At 35.5% G+C, this 25,871-nt stretch overlaps 1 protein-coding gene across 1 annotated transcript in view; it reads right to left on the bottom strand.

The window, feature by feature from the left end:
• LOC118766811 overlaps window positions 1-25,871 on the bottom strand; it is a 108,877-nt gene that overhangs the window by 43,962 nt on the left and 39,044 nt on the right. The window contains exons 8-9 of the mRNA XM_036510595.1: window positions 22,486-22,548; window positions 13,804-13,905 (exon numbers count right to left, since the gene is read on the bottom strand). Of these exons, the coding sequence (XP_036366488.1) occupies window positions 13,804-13,905; window positions 22,486-22,548 (165 nt within the window). The remainder of the gene's footprint in view (window positions 1-13,803; window positions 13,906-22,485; window positions 22,549-25,871) is intronic.

Below are 25,871 nucleotides of genomic sequence, written 5' to 3'. Positions count from 1 at the left end.
TGGCTTCCACGTGTCTGCCTGTTTAGCTAGTTGACCGGCGGTGTAACCTGAGGGGGTTATCCCTAATTATGGATATCCGGTGTGGTTAATAGGTGCTAAGTGTCACTAACTTATAGGTTGTGGGTAGTACGTACATTTGTAGAGGAAGCCGCAAATTTATATCTGGTATGAGTGCGATTAAGAGCGTAAATACAAAGTAACCGAATAATAATTGCGCTTGAGGAGTGCAGAAACAGCTGTAAGCTCACTCTTACTCTCACCTTGCTTAATTAATTAAATAATGCCTTTTTAGCACAACAGACACACTTCTGTTTGTTGTTTTTCCTCCAGTTTCTTATCGTCTCTCTCTCTCTCTCTCTCTCTCTCTCTCTCTCTATATATATATATTATATATATATATATTATATATATATATATATATATATATATATATATATATATATATATATATATACATACATATGCTTCAAACAGCTGACAAGAACACTGCCATGAGCAAAACTCAAGTTTATGAGTGGTTTCTACGCTTTAGGAATGGTTACTTGTCGCTAGAAGACCAACTTCATTCAAGACGACCACTGACCTCTCGAACGAATGAAAACATCGTGAAAATTCATGAAGTGATCAAAAGCAGTCACAACTGAATGTGTGTCGTAAACTGAAAAAAACAGTTGGAAGTTGATCCGGACATTTTTCCGAAGGTCATCACTAGTGACGAAAACTGGGGCTACGGAATTTGCAGATGTGGAAGAAGTTAATAAAAAAAAACGACGAAGGCGTTAAAAGGCATCACTACGAACAGTAGAAAACGCGTGTGGATCGATGCATTGCTTCAAATGGAGAATACTTTGAAGGCGATAAAAGTGTAAGCATATAAAACTAACTGAATAAAATAATATTGCGAAATTCCGGTTCTTTTGGGTACCCTTTCGTACACACAATGTAAGAAATATAGTGAATCGCATGAGGCAAGAGTATAGCAGTGTACAGTATTTCATTTGGGTATGGAATGTAGTTTTGTAACTAGATTTAAAACATCCTACTCTTTGTGCGGTGGGCATGAAGATTCGTAGAGCAGTGATTCGCAAACTACACAGGGAAACACAGAACAATTAACTTAGATATGGCAAAGAACAGATCTTTTGCAAGTAGCAAATGGAAATAGATGTTGCATGGTTAGAGTGATTAGAGCTGACACGGTTTGGTGTGACAACTGCATCATAAGGAGAGGAAACAAATTCATGATTTGGTGTAAACCAAAATAACTCAGACATTCCCTGCTAACGTAAATGCTACTTGGCACCTCTGAATGAAGCAATACTGTCGGAAGGTGTTGAAATTGTCATGATCACCAGTCGAGAGCTGATGAGAGAAATATTCGGCAGTAGTTCGTGCAAGTAAAATATATAAATAAGTAAATAAACAAATGTTTGTAGTACAGGTAAAGGCCGTAAAAATCTGCGAGTTCATGTCCAGTATACTATATTTCATCGACTCCAGATGGATGAAAGGCAAAGTTGATTACGGTGTAACGTGAACTCGTAATGTAAAGAGTTGCATATGTGAGTGAGTGTACACACACACACACACGTATCTACATTTTGAAGTATATGAAGTAAATATAACATTCCCAAGAACAATATGATAAACCAAAAAGAAAAAAAAACTTTATGATATTTATATATGTGTGGAGACAATCAGTAAAAACATGAATTACACGCATTTAGATGCTCACCAACAAATACACCATCTCACAAACATTTTCGAATAAAGAAGAGGTTAAGCACACGAGTAACAGGACTTGTGAAAAAACATCTCACTTGGTCTTGATTTGCATCTATTTTGAAACAGTCATAAGCGCAAAAGCAAGAACACACATACAGAGCTACAAAGTAAAAAACACATACACAGATGTGTGTGTGTGTGTGTGTGTGTGTGTGTGCTTTTGTGGATAGTATTTGCTTTGTAAAGTCTTATAAGATTTTCTTCATCCACGTGACAGTAAGTGTTAATCAATTCAATGATGTGGGTGAATGTCATCAACATACCGATATATGTACATCGTGGCACCTCGTCGGTTACAACAACGAGGTTTCCAGTTGATCCGATCAACGGAACAGCCTGCTTGTGAAATTAACCTGTAAGTGGCTGAGCACTCCGTAGACACGTGTACCCTTAACATAGTTCTCGAGGAGATTCAGCGTGACGCAGTGTTTGACAAGGCTGGCCCTTTGAAGTACAGGTACAACAGAAACAGGAAGAAAGACTGAGAGAAAGTTGTAGTGAAAGAGTACAGCCGCAGCCTCGTGGAGTTTTAGGTGTTTTCGCTCACTAAACACTCACAACGCCCGGTCTGGGAATCGAAACCGCGATCCCACGATCGCAAGTTCGCTGCCCTAACCCTGGGCCATTGCGCCTCCTCTTATACATACATACATATGCGTGTGTGTATGTAGTATATACCATAATATAATATATATATATATGTATACACATACACACACACACACACACACACACTTCTCTCCCTTTCTTTCTCTATTTTGAATAGAGAAAACCCAACATTGCAACTTCCCGTCTATCTATCTATCTATCTATCTATCTATCTATCTATCTATCTATCTATCTATCTATCTATCTATCTATCTATCTATCTATCTATCTATCTATCTATCTATCTATCTATCTATCTATCTATCTATCTATCTATCTGTCTGTGTGTCTGTCTGTGTGTCTGTCTGTGTGTCTGTCTGTGTGTCTGTCTGTGTGTCTGTCTGTCTGTCTGTCTGTAGATATAAATATATTTAAAATGATACGTATATGTGTACCTATATCTGGATACACTTCAGTCAATTGCAACTCCCTACTTGAATGAGCCATAATACTACAAAACTTGACTTAAAAGTAACTTAATATCCTATCAGGTGATGCTATTAAGTTAGACATAGTCTGGGCCAGTCTTTGACCGCAACATATCTAAATTATCTAAGTTATATATTTGTGTGTTTGTGTTGTTATGAATGAGTACGCACACACACACAAACATATGAATATATATGAGGGGGTGTTGAAAAGTTCCTGGCATTTGGTTAAAGAAAATACAGGAAGATGAGTTATGATTTTATTCAACATATTTTCCTCTCAGAATCACACACTTTTTGCAGCGGTCCTTCAGTTTTCCTAACTCCTGTTAAAAAAAAAAAAAAACTTGGAAGGTTGGGCTTTCGCGATACCCTTAAAGCCAGGAACTTTTCAGCACCCCTCATAAACATATATATTTGTATATATGTGCACATATTTATGTATGTATATATATATATATATATATATATATATTCTAGCAGAGACACCCGGCGTTGCTCGGGATTAAAATGGCATAGTTTGTATATAATATATTACAGTTATGTTGAAACAGCTGATATGAGAAAGTGCAGCACTGACAACAAAACATTTGTGGAGTAAATAAAGTGATAGACTTGCTCTTGAACTTTGACGTCGTCATAAATTCATGTTTATCTATCTTCTTAGATGCACCAAACGATGTTATTTGCAGAGTTGTATTGTCTGATATTGTTCAGAAAATCCTTTGACTTTATTGAAATGCTTTCTAGAAGATCCATAAGAGGTTGAGAAGGAGCTGGTAGTGCTGTCAATCTTACCTGACCGCCTGTTTCATTTGAAAATTTGAAAGTTCTACAGAAAAGACACTTTGTGTTTAGCACACTAATTTGGACAGAGTTATTATTTTTATAAAAATGGGATGAATCATATCTGAAAATAGCTTCAGGAGTTGTGAAGAACGAATTTGTACGTAGTCTGTTTCTGAGAGCTATTCTACTGGACCTCTGTCTAATCATTAAAACATTGATTTAATGATCCAGCATTAAATGCTGCAACATGCATTTGCTGATGTTGAGAAAATCTCATCTAGCTTCTCTCTTCAGACTCTCGCCTTCGGTTTTCTACAATCTTCCTTGCTTTATATTTGTTTCTGGAGAGATTACATCTTTTCTTTGGTGGCATATTATTCCCAGTATTGTAAGCAAAAAATTATGAACATAGAAAGAAATTATACATTAATTCCTATTTTTGTAAGCAGTTGTATCCGTAAAAATTTTATTCGAAGAGAACAGGAATTGAAAGAAGATAAAGCGAAAAGAACAGAGAAAGAAAGTGAAAGATGTATGTACGTCTATATGAAATGGACATGTGTGTGTGTGTGTGTGTGTGTGTGTGTGTGTGTGTGCGTGCGTGCGTGCTTGCGCGTGTGTATGTGAGAGAGAAAGAGAGTGAGAAAGAGAGAGAGTGAGTGAGTGATGGTGTGTGTCGTGATGATTGACGTCTTTTAAGGTACAGACACATATAGAAAATGTGACGTCGTCGTATAAAATTTTTACGATAGTTGATCTATGGAAAAGATTATGTTTAATTTTTGAAATACAAATATGTAAATGAAAATTAAGTTTAATTTGTAGCCAAAATAGTACTGAATCTTTTGATACCCCATACGTCAAAATCTGTAACTCGGTTTTGGAAAATATAGGGAATATATAACATCAATGAGGCAGACCTCTACATGGTAACTAGACCTGGTAGAAATAGCAGCCAAATCTCCCTCAAAACACCCGACTGTCTTAATCTGACAATTGACCTATTATGTAGTTTGAATGAGAAACTGTAATTAAAGATTAAGATTATTAACCCCACTGAGAGATGAAAGAAAAGAGACAGAATAGCGACGGTTTTGGTTGACTGTCATCCTGTACCCCCCTTGTTGCTAGCGAAATGGCACGTGCCGGCTGTGTGAGCAACTGGTTGTTTTAATAGCGGAACAAACAGGACATAAAGATTACAAAAATAGCGATTCTCACTTTGAAACTAACAATTTTGAACATGTTTAAAATTTCAGCGCAATCAGATGAACAATACTCGAGTTATAAGCGCACAAACAGACAGAACAGATTATATATAAATTTGTTGTGCAAGATTTTTTATGTGAAGTCGTGTGTTGAAACAGATATTGTTATATTTCGGAATGATCATTTTGCCAGTTTAGCCAATAAAAACACACACACTATATATTTGGTGTTATTTTGCTTCAGTGTTATTTATTTTTTACATTAATCTTAATCTTATTTCGGCCAGGGTTCTTTCGTCACACTCCTGTGACCGCATCAGTGGTCCTTTGTTTTCTTCTTTCTTATTTGTGTCTCTCCTTACTAACTGTCAGCCATTTTGTATTTCTATTGTATGTCTTCATTTGCGCATGCTTATGTCTCTATGTGCGTCTATGTTTAGTTTGTGTGTGTGTGTGGTGGGGATGCCTGTAATATTTGTATCTTCTGTTTATATACGTTCGTGTAATTTGTTGTTGTTTTTGTTTATTCTTATTTTGTTCATGTGTTTACATCCACTTATTATTATTATTATCATTACGTATGCTTGTATGTATGTATAGCAACAATACTAGTAATAATAATAATAATAATAATGATAATAAATAAAAAAAAATTTTAATCTTTTAAATTAAACAAAAAAAAAACTTATATAGTTATTTATTTCTATTTGTTTATTTATCTGTGTAGTTTATTTATTATGTTTCCGGTTTTGTTTATATTGTAACCAGTTTATGGGGATCCTCTACCGTCATATGTTGTGGTGTGTGCTAGTGTTCCATTCCAGTTTCCTATTCAGGCTAGGTTTATCTTCTATTATGTGTGTAGCTTCTGTAATTTGTCTGATTGTTGCATCTGTTATATGTGTGGACAAGATTTTAACTTCTATATTGTTGATTGATCCCCCGTGTTCCTGTTCGGCGTGTTGATACAGAATCGATGAGCTTTTACCTTCCTTAAGTTCTCTCCAATGTTCATTTACCCGCTCTTCTATGTTTCGTGCCGTTTCCCCTACGTATGTCGTTGTCTTGTTACTGCATCGTCCCTCTATAATCTTATACTATAGACTACATTTCTGGCTTTACAGTTTGTTTGTGGGCTAAATCTACACACTACAGTACCTATTCGTACAGGGGGTTCTGCCAAAAGGGTAGGTTCTACAGATTATGGATTTGATAGGGTTGCCTGGCATTTCAACAACCTTAATCCTTAGCTTAAGTTTGTCTAGGGTCCTTCTAAAGTGGTACGCCAGTTCACCTCTAGGGGTGGTGTCAACGAACATGACACTCTGGTATTTATGGCTATCATACCAAGAGTTGGCCTTCCCTATTTTCTTCTTTGTCCTTTCTATAGTGTTCCATGACTTGCTCCTATAGAGTGGGCAAATCCCATTCCTATCATTACATAATATATTATCAAATTTCTTCATGGCTCCTTTGTATACTCTGATCCTTTCTTTATGGCTGTAACCTGAGAACTGCATGCGGTGAATGAAACGTTGTATGTGTCTCTTTAACTCTGTAGGCTCGCACATGCGTGACACATTTCTCATTATTCTGACGAGGTCTGCCATCAAATTATTGAATTTGGCATTGTCCGCAATGGTTGAGTTCCGGTGGATCAAGTATTTTGAGGCCATAGGTTTGGCATAGTACGAATGAAGGATTTGGGTTTTATAATTCACAGTTTCTAGCCAGAGTTCTGTGTCTAGTACTGGTAGTCTATGGTTGGGGTGTTTAGTGGGGTAGTCTATTGTGACCTTAATACTCTGGTGGATGGAGTTAGCTATTTGCTGGATGCTCTCCATAGTATTAGTTTCTATTACTATTTCAACAGTACTCTCTTGTGGGGGTGCCTTTACCACTATGTTGATATCATCAACATAGCGAGAGTACATGTTTACGAGTATGGAGTTCTGTGTTAGGCGTTCTTTAAGCCTTCTGTCCCACCATACCATGAAAAGGTTGGCCACATCAGCAGCGATACTAACGCCGATGGCTGCCCCCTCGTCCTGGGCATATATTTTATTGTTAAACTTAAACGTGTGGCTTTTTAGGGTAACTCTTATACTAGCTCCTAGTGCATGTGTGATCATTTTCTTTACCTGATGGACATTTGCGGGGCTCCGTATGGCTCTGGTCCATCCGCGCCATCTCTCTGTATGGGTCTTCCTCTTAAACATCTACTGGGGCAGAAACTACTAAGATTATGTTTATCTAGGTATTCATTGTCACATGTCAGTCTAAGTAGGAGGCCTAGTTCCTTTGTGTTGACATTGCGGGACTCCACCTTGCTCTCGTTGATCATCTCCACGCACTTCTCCACGTCGATCGATGGGTATAGGGATACCACATCCATGCTACCCACCATACATCCTGTCATGTAACAAGTGTTGTTACAGTCATTGATCTTGCTGAGGAGATCTTCCGTGCTGTCACAAACATCAGGTGACATCCGGATTATAGGGCGTATGATCATTGAGAGGAAGTAGGAGATTCTGTAGTGGCTAGCGATATTCGCTCCACAGACTGGTCTTGTTGGTGGTCCTGCTACAGGGTCAGTGGTTACTTTATGGTCCATACGCATGTGCAAGCCTATGCATGTCTCTACGTATGCAAGCATTTTTATATATACAAAAATTAGATACAAATGAGCGTGTATATACGGGATTGCATGTAACATACATAGGTTTTGTATGCGTATGTATGTATTGACGTGTGTAAATGTCTATATACATGTCTGAATATATGCATGTGTATACATCTTCAGAGCTATACATTCTTCTACTACTAATCACTGACCTATCCTTTAAGCAGCCTAACCTATATTCCCAAATTCTTTATTCCACCATTTTACTACCCCTACCTCCGCTTTCTGCCCTTCACTTAGGCTCTATCATTACATACCTCACACTCCTTTACTCTTTATCCTCTCATCTCTTTACACTCTCATCACCCTCACCTCCTCCTTCCTTCTATCAATTTATCCTGACTGACCACTAGCCAGTACACTTTCTCTCTTAATTTCTTTATCATCTCTCTCCCCGCTTTTTTCTCTCTTTCTGTTTTTGATTTGACCTTACAAACACATTCCCAACTTTTAAGTCACTTCAAAAATCCCTCGATCGAATATACCGTTTACAAGACTCTATGTTTGGAATGACCAGTTATAAATGCCACTGGAACTCACACACAAAGTACAAGAAACTTATATGTATACCATTCTGCTTCAATAATGGAACTGCAGATACAATATCCTTACGTATCTCACGTCAGTTTCCATTCTTCCACTTCACTCTGTATTTCATATCTTCTCGAGAATAACTATTGCTTAACCATTTTCTCGCACCGTCTCTGATGAAGGGATATATAAAATATCCCGGAAACAGCTGTTAGACCTCTTTATAAATGTTTTGAAATCTTTCATAGCCTTGGATTTTTTATCTCATTCTGTTATATATATATATATAATATATATATATATATATATATATATATATATATATATAGTGGCCGTGTGGTAAGTAGCTTTTCTACCAATCACATGGTTCCGGGTTCAGTCCCACTGCGTGGCACCTACTATAGCCTCGGGCCGACCAAAGCCTTGTGAGTGGATTTGGTAGACGGAAACTGAAAGAAGCCCGTCGTATATATGTATGCATATATATATGCGTGTGTGTGTTTGTGTGTCTGTGTTTGTCCCCTAGCATTGCTTGACAACCGATGCTGGTGTGTTTATGTCCCCGTTACTTATCGGTTCGGCAAAAGAGACCAATAGAATAAGTACTGGGCTTACAAAAGAATAAGTCCCGGGGTCGAGTTGCTCGATTAAAGGCGGTGCTCCAGCATGGCCGCAGTCAAATGACTGAAACAAGTAAAAGAGTAAAAGAGTATATATATATATATATATATATATATTATATATATATATATATATACACACACACACACACATATATATAGTAGAAATATAAAAAATATATAAGGAGCAAAGATACTGAAGATTCAGAATACACCAATTGGGAAAATTATGAGTTGAAAATATGTGAAAAAAATATAGAAAGTGAAAGAGAAATGCCTTCGTTTCATATAGCTTAATATCTTTTTTATAAATATACTAGCAGAATTGCCCGGCGATACTCGGGGCTGAATTGCTTGAAAGTACTGTTAATGATTGCACTGAATTATGATGATTATTCAGGTAAATATTGATATAAGTTTACGGCGAATGAATGTATTTGTAAGTGTATAGAAAGCCGTGTAAAGGGGTTCCTACCCCCTCGTAGAATAGTGTAAGAATTGAATGCGAGGTTGCCTTGAAAAGAGCGATGTTATTGTTCTCATAATTGTAAGAATTTGATAGTCGTGGAAGGCGGCGTAAAACGTTCGCAGGTGAATAGGGTCTCTTCGTTTTCCACGAACGGCAGCGGATGTGCTGTTACAAAACTTCATGCTGTGTTAAAAGAGAATGGATGCCCTATGTAGGCAAGAGGGGAATGAAACATGGCTAAGTAAATATGGGTAATTTATAAAATATAGAACAATAGCATCTACTCACCATATGTCATACCGGCAAGACTGTAGTGGTGCTGAATAGATGAATCACAACACAGTGGTGGAGATGTTTTCATTGATGGGCGTTATGATTAAATTTGTTGTTGTATAAAATGATCTGTTGCTTAGTTTCCAAAGTGTATGTTGCGATCGTGTTGTCGCTTATGTAAACTTTAACAGTGAGAGTGTAGATGTAGGGGGTAGATGTGTCATGTACGTTGGATATAGAAGATGAGGCTGTTGTTTTGATGATGAATGGATAGAAATAGAGGTGAGCGAAGGACAGGTGTTGGTTAAGTGTGAATTAATGTCATGAAACGCCTAAAAATGTAAATGCCATCATAAAAGAGAGTCGTATGTAAGTGAAATACTAACGTGTTAAAAAATGATGAAACGTAGTAATCCTATAAAACCTCTTTGTACAAAATTTTTTTTTGTTTTTCGTTGTGGAACGAATGCGAAAGCATCACTGTTGCTGCTGACACGCGAGCAGGCAACATAAAGCTGACCATGAGAGAAACATGGCTCTCCCAAATGTATTCCCGTCACAGACAGTGTTTGACCCTGCGCTTTGTTAATTGACATTGCGAAACATGGCCTTACCGGAAACCAGGACCTCCGAAATATGAAAGGTAGGTCTGCTCCTGATGGGAAAAGATGCATCCTAGGTATGAGCACAACGTTGCCTGGACCGCACCCTGTGATAATGGTGGCCTCAATCAGATTGGGAGATAAGGTCTTAACGATCAAACGTGTGCCATTGCATTGTTTTGGGGGAACAAAATTTCTAATGAGCATTATAGGGGCACCAACTTTAAGTTTTGAGAATGTGTGGTGGTAGTCCGGGGGGCTCAAAGGAATTGAGTACCTCTATTGGATAGTTGATGACGTCCTCTGGATCAGGAGTTGTATCGATAGACTTATATACATAGACATCCCCAGGAATGAGTTTTAGCATTTCATCATTAATATGGTGAACAGTTTTATTCCTCGGGGCCAGAATAGCCCTTTGGCCAATCCAATCCATATTCTGATAATTAGCTTGTAGATCTGGGAACACTGCATCTCTGAGATCAGAAGGCGTTTTAACAATGGTACAAATGGAATCGATGGCAATATTACCATTTTCATCACCTGGTATTTTGCCTTCGCCAAGTGCAAGGAGGGTGTGAGAAAATGCTGCTGATGTGATATCACGTCGCATACGAGTACGCATATTGGTGTGAAGTTTGAGAGTCTTCACCAGTGGCCACAACGTGGATGACTTAAGACACGCACTTACTGCATCAGCTGTAGTCCCTTTGGGAATAACGGGAAGTGTTTGTCGGAAGTCCCCTGAAAGAAGAAGTGTTATGCCTCCCATGGGAGCTGAAGAGTGTTTGATATCTCTGAGAGATCTATCTAGTGCCTCAAGAGCACCTCTGTGGGCCATCGTGCATTCATCACAAACGATAATCTTGCATCATCTGAAGAATTCTGCCTGATCGGAGCTGTTACTGATGTTGCAAGTTGGTGTCTCAGTCTTCGCTAAGTCAAGCAGGAGCTTGAAAGTGGAGTGAGCTGTCCTGCCGCCTGGCAACAAAGTAGCCGCAATTCCAGATGATGCCACAGCTAGGGCAATGCCTTGTGTTCGCCTAATCTCAGCCAATATTAATTTGTTGACAAAAGTTTTCCCAGTGCCCCCAGGAGCGTCCAGGAAAAAAATCCCTCCAGCTTTGGCCCGGACTGAATTAACAACAGAGTTGTAAGCGAACTTCTGTTCTGGAGGGAGCTTTGGCTCATTGTCGGCTATGTATTCGGCAAGCTCGTCAACATTAAAACATGTCTCACGCAGCAAATGTGAAGACAGAGTGTTTGTGCCTTCCCGGTTTGTTGAAGGTAGGCCATAGACCGGCAAGGCACTACCGCCCATATCAAGTACAGTATCTTCGAACGTAGTTTGTTACCACACAGCCACACCTGTCCCTATGTATGTGTGTGTGTGTGTGTGTGTGTGTGTGTGCGCGTATGTGTGTATGGGTAGATACATTATGCATGTATATATGTGTACATATTACATGTACATCTATATATATACATCTACACATAAAATACAAAATAGAAAGTTATATCTTGATATCGCTAGTGATAACAATACTCAAAATATATACCAGACTGGAATTGTAAGCCCGTCTCTTGCAATTTCTATCAATTGGATCTTGTCCTCCCTCTTGTATAGAAGTGTACGGCTGCAGCGAAATTCATTTTTGGACTTTCTTCTATCGAAGGCATTTCAACAAAAATGCTTCCGTAAAGACGGTGAAAATATTGTCAATTTCCCCAAACAGGGACACAATTAAATTTTTAAACAATAACCAAAGCCCCTTCTCCGAAAGGGGGAGGGTTACGGTTTACAATTATTTAACAAATGCAACACAACAACGTTTCCCTGACGAGGAACCAACAAACGTGATTACAATAGTCAAACAGTAATAATAATAACAACAAACCTTTTTAATTTATCCCCATTTATGTGAAACCACTTATTCAAGTCATTGATGCAATTTTATACGAATTGCTAATACACACACACATAATAAGGGTGAAAAATTGAATATTAATTTGATTAATATGAATTGAAAACCAGTGGTGTAGCATATAAGACCATAGCGGATCTTCCTCTAGCAAAAAGGATGACCAGTATTAATGGCTCATCCCTGTTATATAATACTTTCACTTTGATAGTTTCACACTTGCAAAGAGAAAGTAGGAGAAGTAATAGCAGGAGTAAACCACTTGAAATAAGAGAGGGAAATCGTAAAATATTTACTTTACTCGAATTTTTGCTTAATTGGGGGTCAAATTGAAAAAAACTTTATATGCCATGACCCAATCGAATCTACTTCGAAAAAGCATAGGTAAATTCTAATTGAAGAAATTCTATGTTGTAGAATTGTATTAAAAAGGAATATTGGGAACAGGCAGAGAAAATCTGCCTTTTATCATAAGAGATACATATTATATGGATGTCGTGAAATCCAACTGGTTTTCGCTATTTAAATTAACTTTTCAAGAGACATTGTACAGTAATCAATTCTAATGACAGAGGGGTCTTGTCGTTTTGGATGTTTGAAAAATAAGAATGAGTCTAGAGAGGGAAGCAACAGGTGGTAAGGGGGACAACTGACTCCTTAGTATAGTTTTTAAAATGGTTAAATTTGTATATTGAAATGTGTCCTGTACTTTTGTATGAACAGGTTTTCCTTGATTAGGTTTTCTTGTACTGAGATTGAATCTTTGCATTGGTGTCATGGGAAGATATGAAAATTTGGCAATTTATTACTTGCGCATCTGTCGATATGTCCACTCAGTGCTATCTGCTTGTATTGAGGGAAACGAATCTGTTCTTTACGCAGCGTGACTCTGCGTCTCAAAGTAAGGCTCGTTTGGCCCACATAATTGTGACCACAACCTAAGCAGATTAGGACATAGATAAGGTTCTGGGAAGCACGTGAAGTTGGTCTTAATTGCGAATTTTTGTCCTTGCTGGAATGTGAATTCCGAGCTTTCAGTTAGGTATGGGCATGTACTACAATTAGGTCGCCGTCATTTATTAACTGTTGGTATCGTTTGTATTTCTCTCCTTTACTCTTTTACTCTTTTACTTGTTTCTGTCATTTAACTGCGACCATACAAAAGCACCGCCTTAAGTCGAAGAAATCGACCCCAGGACTTATTCTTTGTAAGCCTAGTACTTATTCTATCGGTCTCTTTAGCCGAACCGCTAAGTTACGGGGACGTAAACACACCAGCATCGGTTGTCAAGCGATTTTGGGGGTGAGGGACAAACACAGACACACAAAAACACACACACATGTCCATATATACGACGGGCTTTCAGTTTCCGTCTACCAAAGCCATTCACAAGGCTTTGGTCGGCCTGAGGCTATAGTAGAAGACACTTGCCCAAGGTGCCAGGCAGTGGGACTGAACTCTGAACCATGTGGTTGGTAAGCAAGCTACTTACCACACAGCCACTCCTGTTTCACTTTTTATATTTTTTCCATACATTTTCAACTATATATATATATATATATATATATATATATATATATATATTATATATATATATATTATATATATATATATATTTATATAGATACATATATGTATGTGTGTGTTTATGCGTCTGTCTGTGTGTGTGAGTGTGTATGCAAATATCAAGTCACATTTATAGGAGTTTCCTTCTCCACGTGACAGTATGTGTGAAAAATTGATTTAATGACGTTGCATGTCATGTCCTGTTAGAAATTTCTTAAGGTCAAGAAGCCCATCAAATTAGAAATATTAATTAATTGAGATGCGTATATACTTACTGGAGCACGAGTTAACGCCGTCACCAGTCAGTCCTCGGCGGCATCGGCATTTTCTTCTGTAGCATTCAGCGTCTTTATGACAAGTTTTGTCACCGCATACCACTGGAAAAAAAAACAAGCAAGAGAAGTGATCGATTAGGCAAATTATCTCGTAATAAAGTATATTAGCATCGACTTAGCTCTAAAGAATTATGCATTAGAAGTCTACCAAGTCTTCATACGTTCAGGCAGACACATGCTCACACGCACGCATATATATATATATATATATATATATATATATATATATATATGTGTATATATATATATATATATATATATATATAATATATATATATATATATATATATATATAATATATATATATATTATATATATAATATATATATATATAAAGCTGAAGTTGCCTGTGTATGGCAGGTATGGTAGCCTTCAACTAACACTATCTCCTCCGAGACTCTGCGGCACAAGTTGACCAAAATTAACAGTATGATAGAAGAAGGCTTGCTCTTCCTTCCGTAGAAGAAAAAATTCAAATCGGACCATGTTAACACCAAAAATTATTTACATAAAAAAATGTGCTTTTCTTCTATGAAAATCCCAATATTTTACGATTTTTTTACTGCCGTGTCGCCATTTTTCGGTGTATTTCAACCAGAAAAATGTTCACTTAAAGAGAATAACAAGCTACATAATGCAAAATTTTTACTTTTCAAAGATTCCAATTCTAAAGGGTCGAAAAGAAAACAAGCCCGTGCAACACTGGGTTATACTGCTAGTATATATATATATACACACATATGCAGGAAGTAAACAGACACCTTTAATTTTGAAAATTTCTGATCTAAGCGTCTTAATATGTTTTCAGCCGTTTAGAATTTACAATGTAATTATTCTCTTTTCATTCCAGGTACCATTATATTAAACATTTGCGAAAAGTAACCATGCCACGCTCAAAAAATTCAGCAGAACTGTCAGATTTTCAAACAGGTCGTATTGTTGGGCAATCTGAGGCTGGTATTAGCCGGCGAAAAATTGCCGAAAGTCTTCAAATTCATCTTGCGGCTGTTAATAGAATTATACTGCAATTCAAAAGCCAAGGAAAAGAATCAACAGATTCTCATCTTGGCCAACCTGGGCCCTCGGAAAGGAAGCTTCGCTGTTTGAAGAGAATTGTGGAAAACAAACCCCGTTCGAAGGCTTCTGACATTGCAAAACAGCTAAAAGTTAGTCCAAGAACGTTACATATCTGCATAAGCTTGGGTATTATGGACGAGCAGCTAGAAAAACCTCTCCTTCAACCAATTAATATCATGAAAAGAAAGAAATGAGGAGATGCCAGAAAAATCCAGTCCATTTTAGGATAGAGTGGTTTATTTAATTCTTTCGCAGGAAGGGCTAGTTCGACGAGTCATGTTCTGTCCTCACCTTCGAAACACGCTGGAGTTGAACTAGGGACAGCTGATGAAGGGGATTTTTCCTAGTGTAGTTTGTCTTGTACTCTGTTTTTCGTTTTAAAAAAATTCTGTTCCATGCTTGTTTTTACGTTTTCGTTTCTCGTTGAGTTCTACGTCTGTTTGTGGTGTCCTGTACTCACGTATATATATTTATATATACATGTAGATGTAGGTACGTACATATTTGTATGTATGCATATATTTTATTTATTACACTATTGTATGACTGAGCGCCCTCGCGTCGATTCGATTCGTTTCGTTTCGTTTCGTTTCTTCTTCTCCAAGTACTGTTTATATATATATATAATATATATATATACATATATACATACACTCACACACACATACATCTGTCTACATAACAGCCCACTAACTATTCTACTCTACCCTTGAAAACTGGGTATGGGGGTATGATATCTACTATGTATATTTCCTATTTAGTATTGAGGAAGTTTCATTTATGAGGACGTACTCCTGTATTTGTCTGAGTGTTATGTCCTTTGGGTGCTTAGATAAGATGCGTATGTCAAGTTGACCCAGGTTGCCTCCAGGTTGGTCCTTGGCATGTTGGTAGAGTATGGAGGACTGTTTTTTGTCGTCATATTGTCTCACATGTTCATTTAGTCGTTCCGCAATGCTCCTAGATGTCTCTCCTATGTATGTCATGTTTATGTCTTTACAAGCACCTTCTATGCATCTTATGCTGTAAACAACATTTTTAGTTCTAAAGTTAATGCCAGGTATAATCCTACATACCATGCAACTATCATTGGTGCATATGGTATTCTCAAAGGGGTACGTCGTACACAGTTGTGATCTGACGGTGTTCCCTGGCTTTTCAACAATCTTAATGTTGAGTTTGGTCTCCTTCAGAGATTTTCTAAATCTACAGGCTATTTCTCCATGGGGTGTGGTGTCTACAAACATCACTCCTTGATATTTGTCGGTATTATACATGTTCGCTCTGTTTGGTTTGTCACAAGTTCTTTGTATCCTATTCCAGTCTTTGTTTCTATATCTAGGGCAGGTACCAATCATTACGTATAATGTTATTGAATTTCTTTCTAGCACCTCTGTGTACTCGAACACTATCTTTCTGATCATATCCAGAGAATTGCTTATATAGATATATCAATACATACATACATACATACATACATACATACATTACATACATACATACATACATACTACATACATACATAAATACATGCATACATACATATATATATTTATATACACACACACATATATTATATAATATATATTATATATATATATATACATATATATGTTTATGTTTATGTATACATATATATATATATATATGTATATAAATATATCAATAGCTATATATAATAATATCAATGGCAATATATATGCATCAGTATATATATATATATATATATATATATATATATATATATATATATATATATATATATATATATTTAAAAAAGGAGATGTGGAACACGAGTTGTGATATATAAAAAGGAATGAAGAAAATGCTGGCAAAATAATAGAGGAAGAGGAAAAAATCTATCAGAAGGAACTCTAATCTTTTGATAAGCATAACAAATGCGCAACCGGTAAAAAGAACTTTCACCTAATAAATTACTTAAATTACTTAAATTATTTTGCCAGCATTTTCTTCATTTCCTTTTATATATATTATATATATATATATATATATATATATATATATATATATATATATTATATATATATATATAGTTAATCCAAACATGAAAAACAAAAGAGAAAACAACAACAACGCGAGGACGTGGAACAAATATAGTATTATTGGACGCTCAGGAAAGTTGGGAAGAAGGAGATTTTTACGTTTCGAGCGGAGCTCTTCGTCAGAAACATAGGAAAAGGAAAGATCCAGAGAAGGGAAGACGGAGGAAAAATCGCCAACGGTACACATGCGGTATCTCTCTCCCCCTCTCTCTCTCTCTCTATATATATATATATATGTATTTATATACATATTTATATATATATCTATGTATATATATATCTATATATGTGTGTGTATATATATATGCATGTATATATATTTATGTATATGTATGTGTATGTTTGTATGTGCATGGCCATCCAATAAATGTCTGAAGGCTGTATCATGCGCGGGGATATAGAAATAATCGGACTGAATACCCGATCGCGCAGTTAAACCATTGGGAGTGAAGGACTCCTAGCCTTTGTTAGGGCATCCTTCTAGGAGAAGGTAACTCGGGTAACTGGAATAACTCCAACATAAAACCTGCAGCTCAGTGGTTACCGATGATGTTGACTTGTTCTTCTTTTCGGATTAAGGCTTCTGTTGCTTAGTGAATGGGATTGACTCAGTGCATAGCCTTTCCTCACTTTACAAAAAATCTTCTTGCACAGGCATTGTACAATAACAACATTGATTAAGTTTCGTGCAATGGCCATACTTGATAACGAGGGGGCAGCCACCATATATATGTATATATATGTGTGTATATATATATATATGTATATATATAGATGTTTTTATGTGTACGTATATATATGCATGCATATATATATATATATATATTATACTTATACATATATATATGTACATATATACATATATATATATATATAATATATATATATATATATATATATATATATATATATATATTATATAATATATATATATATATAGATAATAACATATAATATATATGATATGTACATATACATATATAATTAAATATATATATATATATGTACATATGTATTGTATATATATATTATATATATTATATATATTATATATATATATATATCTATATATATATATATATATATATATATATATATGAGTATATACATGCCTATATATATGTATATATATACATATATATATATTTCTTTCTCTCATATAGCTCTACCTTCCTGATCTTAGTATGTATAAAGAGCTGTATATAAATAACATTTCTAAGTAAGTACCTATTAGAAAATATAAATATCATGTAAGGTATAATAATAAAAATTTCTTAAACCTATAATAAAACCCTAAATTTTATAAAAAGATTAGTTGATAATAAAAAAATTGTTCCATAACTGCATTATTTTTTTAGTCGACATCAAACATCAGTCTTTTATAGATATTTTTCTGACAAGTAGATATAATTTTTTATATTTTGTATATTTTTTATGTTTTAGTCTAACATTTCAAATTATTTAATTTTTTCAAAAAATATCTTACCCTATTGATGTCAATAAGCTGAATATACCTTACCATAATTTTGGTATATAAACCATTTTACCCCTTTTCAATAATGTTCTACAAATGATTATTTATTTTATTTTATTTTTAAAACTAGCTCTTATTTATTTATTTACAAAATTACTCTAAGTCTTATATCTCTATAAATTTCATACTCACCTTATATAAAACTATGCTGGTATATTCACTATTTAAAATATAAGAATATGCTTAGACTAGAGTTGTTAATATTTAATATATAATTTTTAGCATATTTTTTTACCTTAATTTTCCTCTATTAATACCAGTAAATACCATTTAATTAATAATTATAAATATATGTTAAGTTAGTATTTAAATATATAAATATTGAACTATTTCTATATTTTCTGTCCCTCTATTGTGTAAAATTTTGATATATACTGAAAGTGTTCATAAATATTCTTCTTAGTATTCTTTAGATTAATTCTAAAAATTATCTGTGTATATACAAATAACAACATTGTTTTATAGTAGGTTAATGTACTACTGTATGATAAGACTTCCCCTGTCCCATTAGCATTGGTCTACTTAATAGCAGCCAACATCTTGTTTGAAGTATCTTCTTACTGAGCCAAATGGCTTTGCTTCAAATAAATCTTGATTTATGACTATGCCACTTAAATTGTCTATCTACTTTGCCCTACCCCAAAATGATACTTTCCTCTGTCTTCTCTCAGATTTGATAAATAAACTAGCCTATAAATTAAAACTGCCCCCCCCCCCTAATTAAATCTAAATAACAAATAATCAGTGAAAAGCAGTGTCTTTTTTTGAAAAATTTCAGTTACAACTGTGATGTTGTTGGTAAAACACGTTGTCTACCTCCTTATCCTCTTGGTGATTTTGGATAAAATTATACTAATGAGACCTTCGAATTTAATTAAATTCTATATTTTTGTGCAGCTGAAGATTGCTCTACATTTTAAATTGATGTAATGTTTGCATTGTTCAATAAAATGGAGTCGCATGAAACGATCGTACTGCATACCTTCTGGATATCTTTGTTGCTTATTTTGATTGCATATATATATATATATATATATATATATATATATATATATATAATATATATATATGTATATATATAAACACACACATACATTACCGATGTTATTACTTAATGTAAGAAGCGCTGAATACCTAAATGAGATATTCAGTGTTTTTTAATATATCTATATATATATATATATATATATATATATATATATATATATATATATATATATATATATATATATATATATATATATATATATATATATGTATATATACAACATACGATATACTTGCATATACGAACGTATACATACATATATATGCACGTATGCACTCGACCAGTTTAAAATGCCCGCCTAAAACTCCCCGTGCGATATGGTCAAAATACCACCGCAGTGAATATAATGACGAAATAAATATATAAATTTATATAAATAAGGATAAGATCGATATTTAAATATTTAAATAACATGTACACAGCTCCAGTATTGAACTCCATGCGTTAGACCATAACCATAACCCAACCTATCTTACTAACACTATCCAGAATACTACCACAACTTCCCCACTGTTACAGATAGAACAATTAACAACAACGATAGCAATAATAACGATAATAGTAATAATAATACCAATAACTTAGACCTTTCTACCCCCATCTCTAACCTCTCCTCTGACTATTACCTTCACCACTCCTGAAAATAATCCCCAAAATACATCCACTTGTAACAGCCGTCCTGAATTCATCTGCAAACCCATTGTAAAAGATCTAATGTAATTTATAAATGCACCGCCCTCAACACATTACACAATTCTACAGCTACATATATAGGATCAACCATAAATTTTAAACAGCAATATGCCGCTCATCTCAATTCTTTTAGATACGAGAAACATAGTAAATCCACAACACTCGCCAATCACATACATCTGAAAAATAGAAATATGCCCTACATTTTTCATGGTCCATAATAGATTCAGGGCTTCAATACCAAGGTCAACGCTTTGCCTGTAAGCTATGCCTAAAAATAGGCATTCCACATTAAAACACAACTCCTCGACACTACTAAATAAATATAATGAGGCCCTTAGTACATGTAGCCTCCGCTTTTTTCATACCTTCAAAATTTTACCACAAATCTAAATGCAACCTAAATAACCACATAACATATATCCACAACACCCCTTAGGTAATCCCCAATAACCCTATCTAACTTTCCTTTATCTCTTTTTAATCTTTATTTTAATCTTTAATTTTTTTAACTCCCCTATCTTACTTTAAGGATCTCAATCATTTAATACTACATATATAGACATGCAAGCGGATACATGTGTGTGTGTAAATGTGTGTGCATGTATATTTATGTATGTATGTGGGTATATGTATGCATATATATACATATATGTGTGTGTGTGTGTATGTATATGTACGTGCACATGTATATACATATACATGAGTGTGTGTATGTGTATATATGTAACGTATGTGTATGTATATGTATACATGTGTGTGTATATGCATGTATGCATATGCACACATGTATGTACGTGTGTGCGCGGGTACGTATGTCATTATACCTTCTTTCCTTCTCTCTGATTTCTACCTCTCACACTAACCTATCACATACATCTATTTATAGAAATTTGACATCCTTGTATTCTTCCTTCCACTTTAAATTTTACTACTAAACTACTACTCACTTTGGTATCACCCCACCCATACCTTTTCTCTACCCATCCCTTAATGCAGCTCTATCATATCACTTCTCACAAATCTCACACGTATTCACTCCTTGCCTTTTTCTTTCTTCGTTTCCCTCCTCCACACCTCTCCAATCCCCTCTCACATTATCTTGACCACCAACTAACACTCCTTTTCTCACTTCTTTCACCCTTTTTTCACTTTTTTCATTTTTCACTCTTTTCGCTTTTTCTCTTTCTTTTTTCTTTCTTTCTTCTTCTCATTTTCTGTTCCTGTTTCCATTTTGACCTATGTCTTCATTCTAATCATACACATCTCACCCCCATCTATCCAGAAATACTACAATACATTCTCAAATTTCCATTCACACCACAAAACTCTTCCAGTTGAGCAATACAGAATCCACGGGTCCATACTTTGAAATGACTAAATATGAACTACTATTAGAACTTACATACCATGTACAGGAAACTTTTTTTACCATATATATATATATATATATATATATAAATATGTACTCTGTTTTTTTCGTTTAGGTCCGTTTCCACGTTTGTTTTTACGTTTTCGTTTCTCGTTGAGTTCTACGTCTATTTGTGGTGTCCTGTACTTAGGTATATATATTTATATATGCATGTATATATACATGTAGATGTAGGTACGCACATATATGTATGTATGTATGTATGCATATATTTTATTTATTACACTATATATATATATATATATATATATATATTTATATCTGTAAATGTAATATGTGACAGTTATTCGGTAGCCATGATAAAACTCCAAGTTTCGGATGCCGAGGTGGAAGTCCACACCGCCATCTCTTCAGTTATCCGGCCATCGGAAAAATACTATGAAAAATGACCGTTATACAAAGGGAAACTTACTTTGTGATTGACCGTTATTAAGGCAAAAGAGCTATTTGAATGACCGCTAACTGAGAGAAGGGAGTAAAAGTAAAGGGGTTAAAAGTTCATAGCATTCGCGTGAGCGCGCATGTTCATACCTACACATGCGCGCCCGCACACACGCGTGCATGCGCCTAAAAGTATACACTCATCCACCTTCACTTGAAACGTACACATCCTTACCATTTTTATCAATATATATATATATATATATATATATAATATATATTATATTATATATATATATATATATATATATATATATATACATGCATACACACACACACAAATTATACACACCGTAATTATCAGAACTGAAAGTGAAAAAAATTATATATTTACCTCTTTGGTTCGGCTCTTTCCACCCTTGTGAATGAGCTGACGGGTATCCTAGATTCATTAACCCTGAAAACATTAATGATAATTAGTAATATAAGGAAATGACTGAAGATGACGATAATGATAATGATGATGATGATGATGATGATGATGATGATGATGATGATCATAACAACAATAATAATAATAATAATAATATAATAATAATAATATAATAATGATAATAATAATAATCTATTCTACTAAAAGCACAAGGCCTAAAACTTGCGGGAAGGAGACTTGTCGACTACAGCGACCCCAGTGTTTCACTGGTACATAACTTATCGACCCCTGAAAGATGAAAAGCAAAGTCGGCCTCGGTGGAATTTGAACTGAGAACGTAGCGACGAGTGAAATGCCACTAAACATTTCGTGCAGTATGCTAAAGATTCTGCCAGCTCTCCGCTTTAATAATGATGATGATGATGATAATAATAATAATAATAATAATAATAATAATAATAATAATAATAATAATAATAATAATAATAATAATAATAAGAAGAAGAAGAAGAAGAAGAAGACGAACAACAACAACAACAACAACAACAACAATAATAATGAGAATAACATAGTAGAAGATTAGCGAATGCGTAGGCAAGGTGAAGTTGTAGTGGAGGAGAGAGGCCGGCCAATCAAAATAATGTAGAAAACCCTGAAATAAGAGAGGATATGACTAAGGAGCAGAGGGACCTCAGGAAAAGACTCGATGATATAAGAATTACAAGAACAGAAACCAAGCCGGTGAATCTAAGAACCTTCGACCGTAACAATGTGAAAATCAGGACCCAAACAGTTGATGAGATTCTGAAAGATCTAACAGAAACAAGGGACTTGATCAGATCCGCTTCAATTTTAGTCGGTGAACTGGTTAGAAAGAAAGAGAGGAAAGTAGAGGGACAGAAGGAGCCGCAGTGGAAGCGGAGAAATGAAGGTGATATTCTAACTTCGCATAAAGATCTGAGCCGCATAGAAGGGTGGTGAAAAGGGCAATGGAAAAATGAAAAAAAGGGCAAGGACATATCTTAACACAAAATACTAAATAGAAATGAAAGGATTCAAAACTGTCATGAAACCACTAAAACAACGTGTGCAGGTTAAAACATTAATGATGTAATGCTACATTGATCGCATGCCGCAGTTTCAGCAAAACTCAAATAACCAGAGGCAGTTTTTTAAGGGCTTAGGTGGAAATACAGAAGATAATACACCTCCTGAAGCAGAAGAAACCCGCGAGTTTTGGAATAACATCTGGAGGCAAGAAGTTTCACGCAGCTACAGTGCTGAGTGGATTCATTCCGTGAGATCCGAAATCCACCACCCGGAGGCTCCGCGACCGGACCATGTGCGCATAACAACGGAAGAGGTCATTGCACAGATATCAAAGCTGCCAAACTGGAAAGCAGCAGGACCAGACGAAATTCAAGGCTAATGGCTTAAGTGGTTTAGGTCAATACACAAGAGAATTGCGTTAAAATTAGACAATTGCCTACAGAGCGCTACAGTTCCGGAATGGATGGTAGAAGGAAGAACAACATTGTTAATGAAAGATCGGTCAAAGGGCAATGAGGTTGGTAATTACCGACCCATTGCTTGTCTTAACCTCCTATGGAAAGTATTAACAGGTACCCTCGCAGGGAAAATATATACGTTCCTTGCGGAAAACAATCTTCTGCCAGTAGAACAAAAGGGATGCCGAAAAGAATCCAAGGACATCAGGGACCACCTTGTGAAAGACAAGGTTATAATGAACTGCAAACGGTACCAAAAAAACTTATGCATGGCCTGGATAGACTTCAAAAAGGCTTACGACATGTTACCGCATTCGTGGATTTTAGAAACTCGACATGCGTGGAATAGCTTAGAACGTGTGTGCACTGATTAAGAACAGTATGCCTAGTTGGAAAACGTGTCTTTCCTGTAACAACCAGCACTTCGCCGAGGTAACAATCAAAAGAGTTATCTTCCAAGGAGACTCTTGTTCACATCTGTTAATTGTTATAGCCTTGACCCCGCTTTCTGTAGTCCTACGTAAAATCAACGTGTACTATGAGCTGAGAAAGAACGGACCTCGTTTCAACCACCTTCTCTTCATAGATGATTTAAAACTGTTCGCAAAAGCAGAGTCTGAAACGGAGAGGCTGGTGAAGACTGTGCAAATGTGCAGCAAGGATAAATGTGCGTTGCTTACTTTGAAGCGGGAGAAAAGAGTTAATTGTAGGGGCATAAAACTGCCAAACGGAGAGAGGATGGAAGACCTGGATGATAATGGGTACAAGTACCTTGGGATCCTGGAGTTGGATAATATCTTGCACAGAGAAATGAAAGACAAGGTCATCACTGCATATTTGAAGCGCCTCAAACTTCTCTTGAAATCAAAGCTCAACTCAAAGAACCTTGTGACTGTCATCAACATATGGGCTGTTGCTGTAGTCCATCATGGATCAACAGAAATGTTATCATTTTCACAGAAGGTGCTACACTTTCAGACCTCAAAATGCATGAGGAAAAATATGTTTGTGAGTTATTAGCATCACGCCCTGAAGGGTTAAACAAAATGACAAGGGAATTTCATCATATTTACACAAGACCGTTTGATTAACTATTCTTCTTTTTCGTTTTTTTCTTTTCTTTTTTGTTCTCTTTTTTTTTCTATTTGCCAGTTGTAAACTTGAAAACTGAAGACTGATGATGTCATTCCGTCATTGTGGGAACAGAGGTTGCCTTCGTTCAAACTTTTGAATTTGAATTTTTGAATTTCTATAATTTTGAATTTGCGTATCACTTTTCATTTCGATCTCGACAAAGACAAGCAAGATGTCGAAATATCATTCAAACCAATAAAATATCTATTGCAATCGCATCACGCTCTTCGTATTGTCTATTTGTGAAGAGTTATGTCAATCCTTTTAAAATATGAATATAATAATAATAATAATAATAATAATAATAATAATAATAATAATAATAATAATAATAATAATAATAATAGGGACCGTTTGAGCGGGATGGGCTACTCAACCAGAAGAAAATTCTAACTGGGCCCCATCTGCAAGGTCATGTGCTGTTTATCTTGATATGAGATCACCATGTCGCGCACATATGGTTGTGATGCATGTGCCTGGTGTACCTTTATCAGACGGGTAGTCATGATGGGTATATTGGGCTTCGTATATTTTACCCCAGTGTCACTTTGATGGCATGAACTGCTCTCTCACTCAATAATAATAATGATAATGTCAGACCTCTGACAGCAGACTGTTGTCCGCTGTTACAGAATCTACCAGAGCAAACAACAACAACAACAACAACAACAACAACAGCAGCAGCAGCAGCAGCAGCAGCCACAC

This window comes from Octopus sinensis, linkage group LG18 (genome assembly GCF_006345805.1).
Source record: "Octopus sinensis linkage group LG18, ASM634580v1, whole genome shotgun sequence".
Taxonomy (NCBI): domain Eukaryota; kingdom Metazoa; phylum Mollusca; class Cephalopoda; order Octopoda; family Octopodidae; genus Octopus; species Octopus sinensis.
This window is presented reverse-complemented; position numbering and strand designations above follow the sequence as displayed.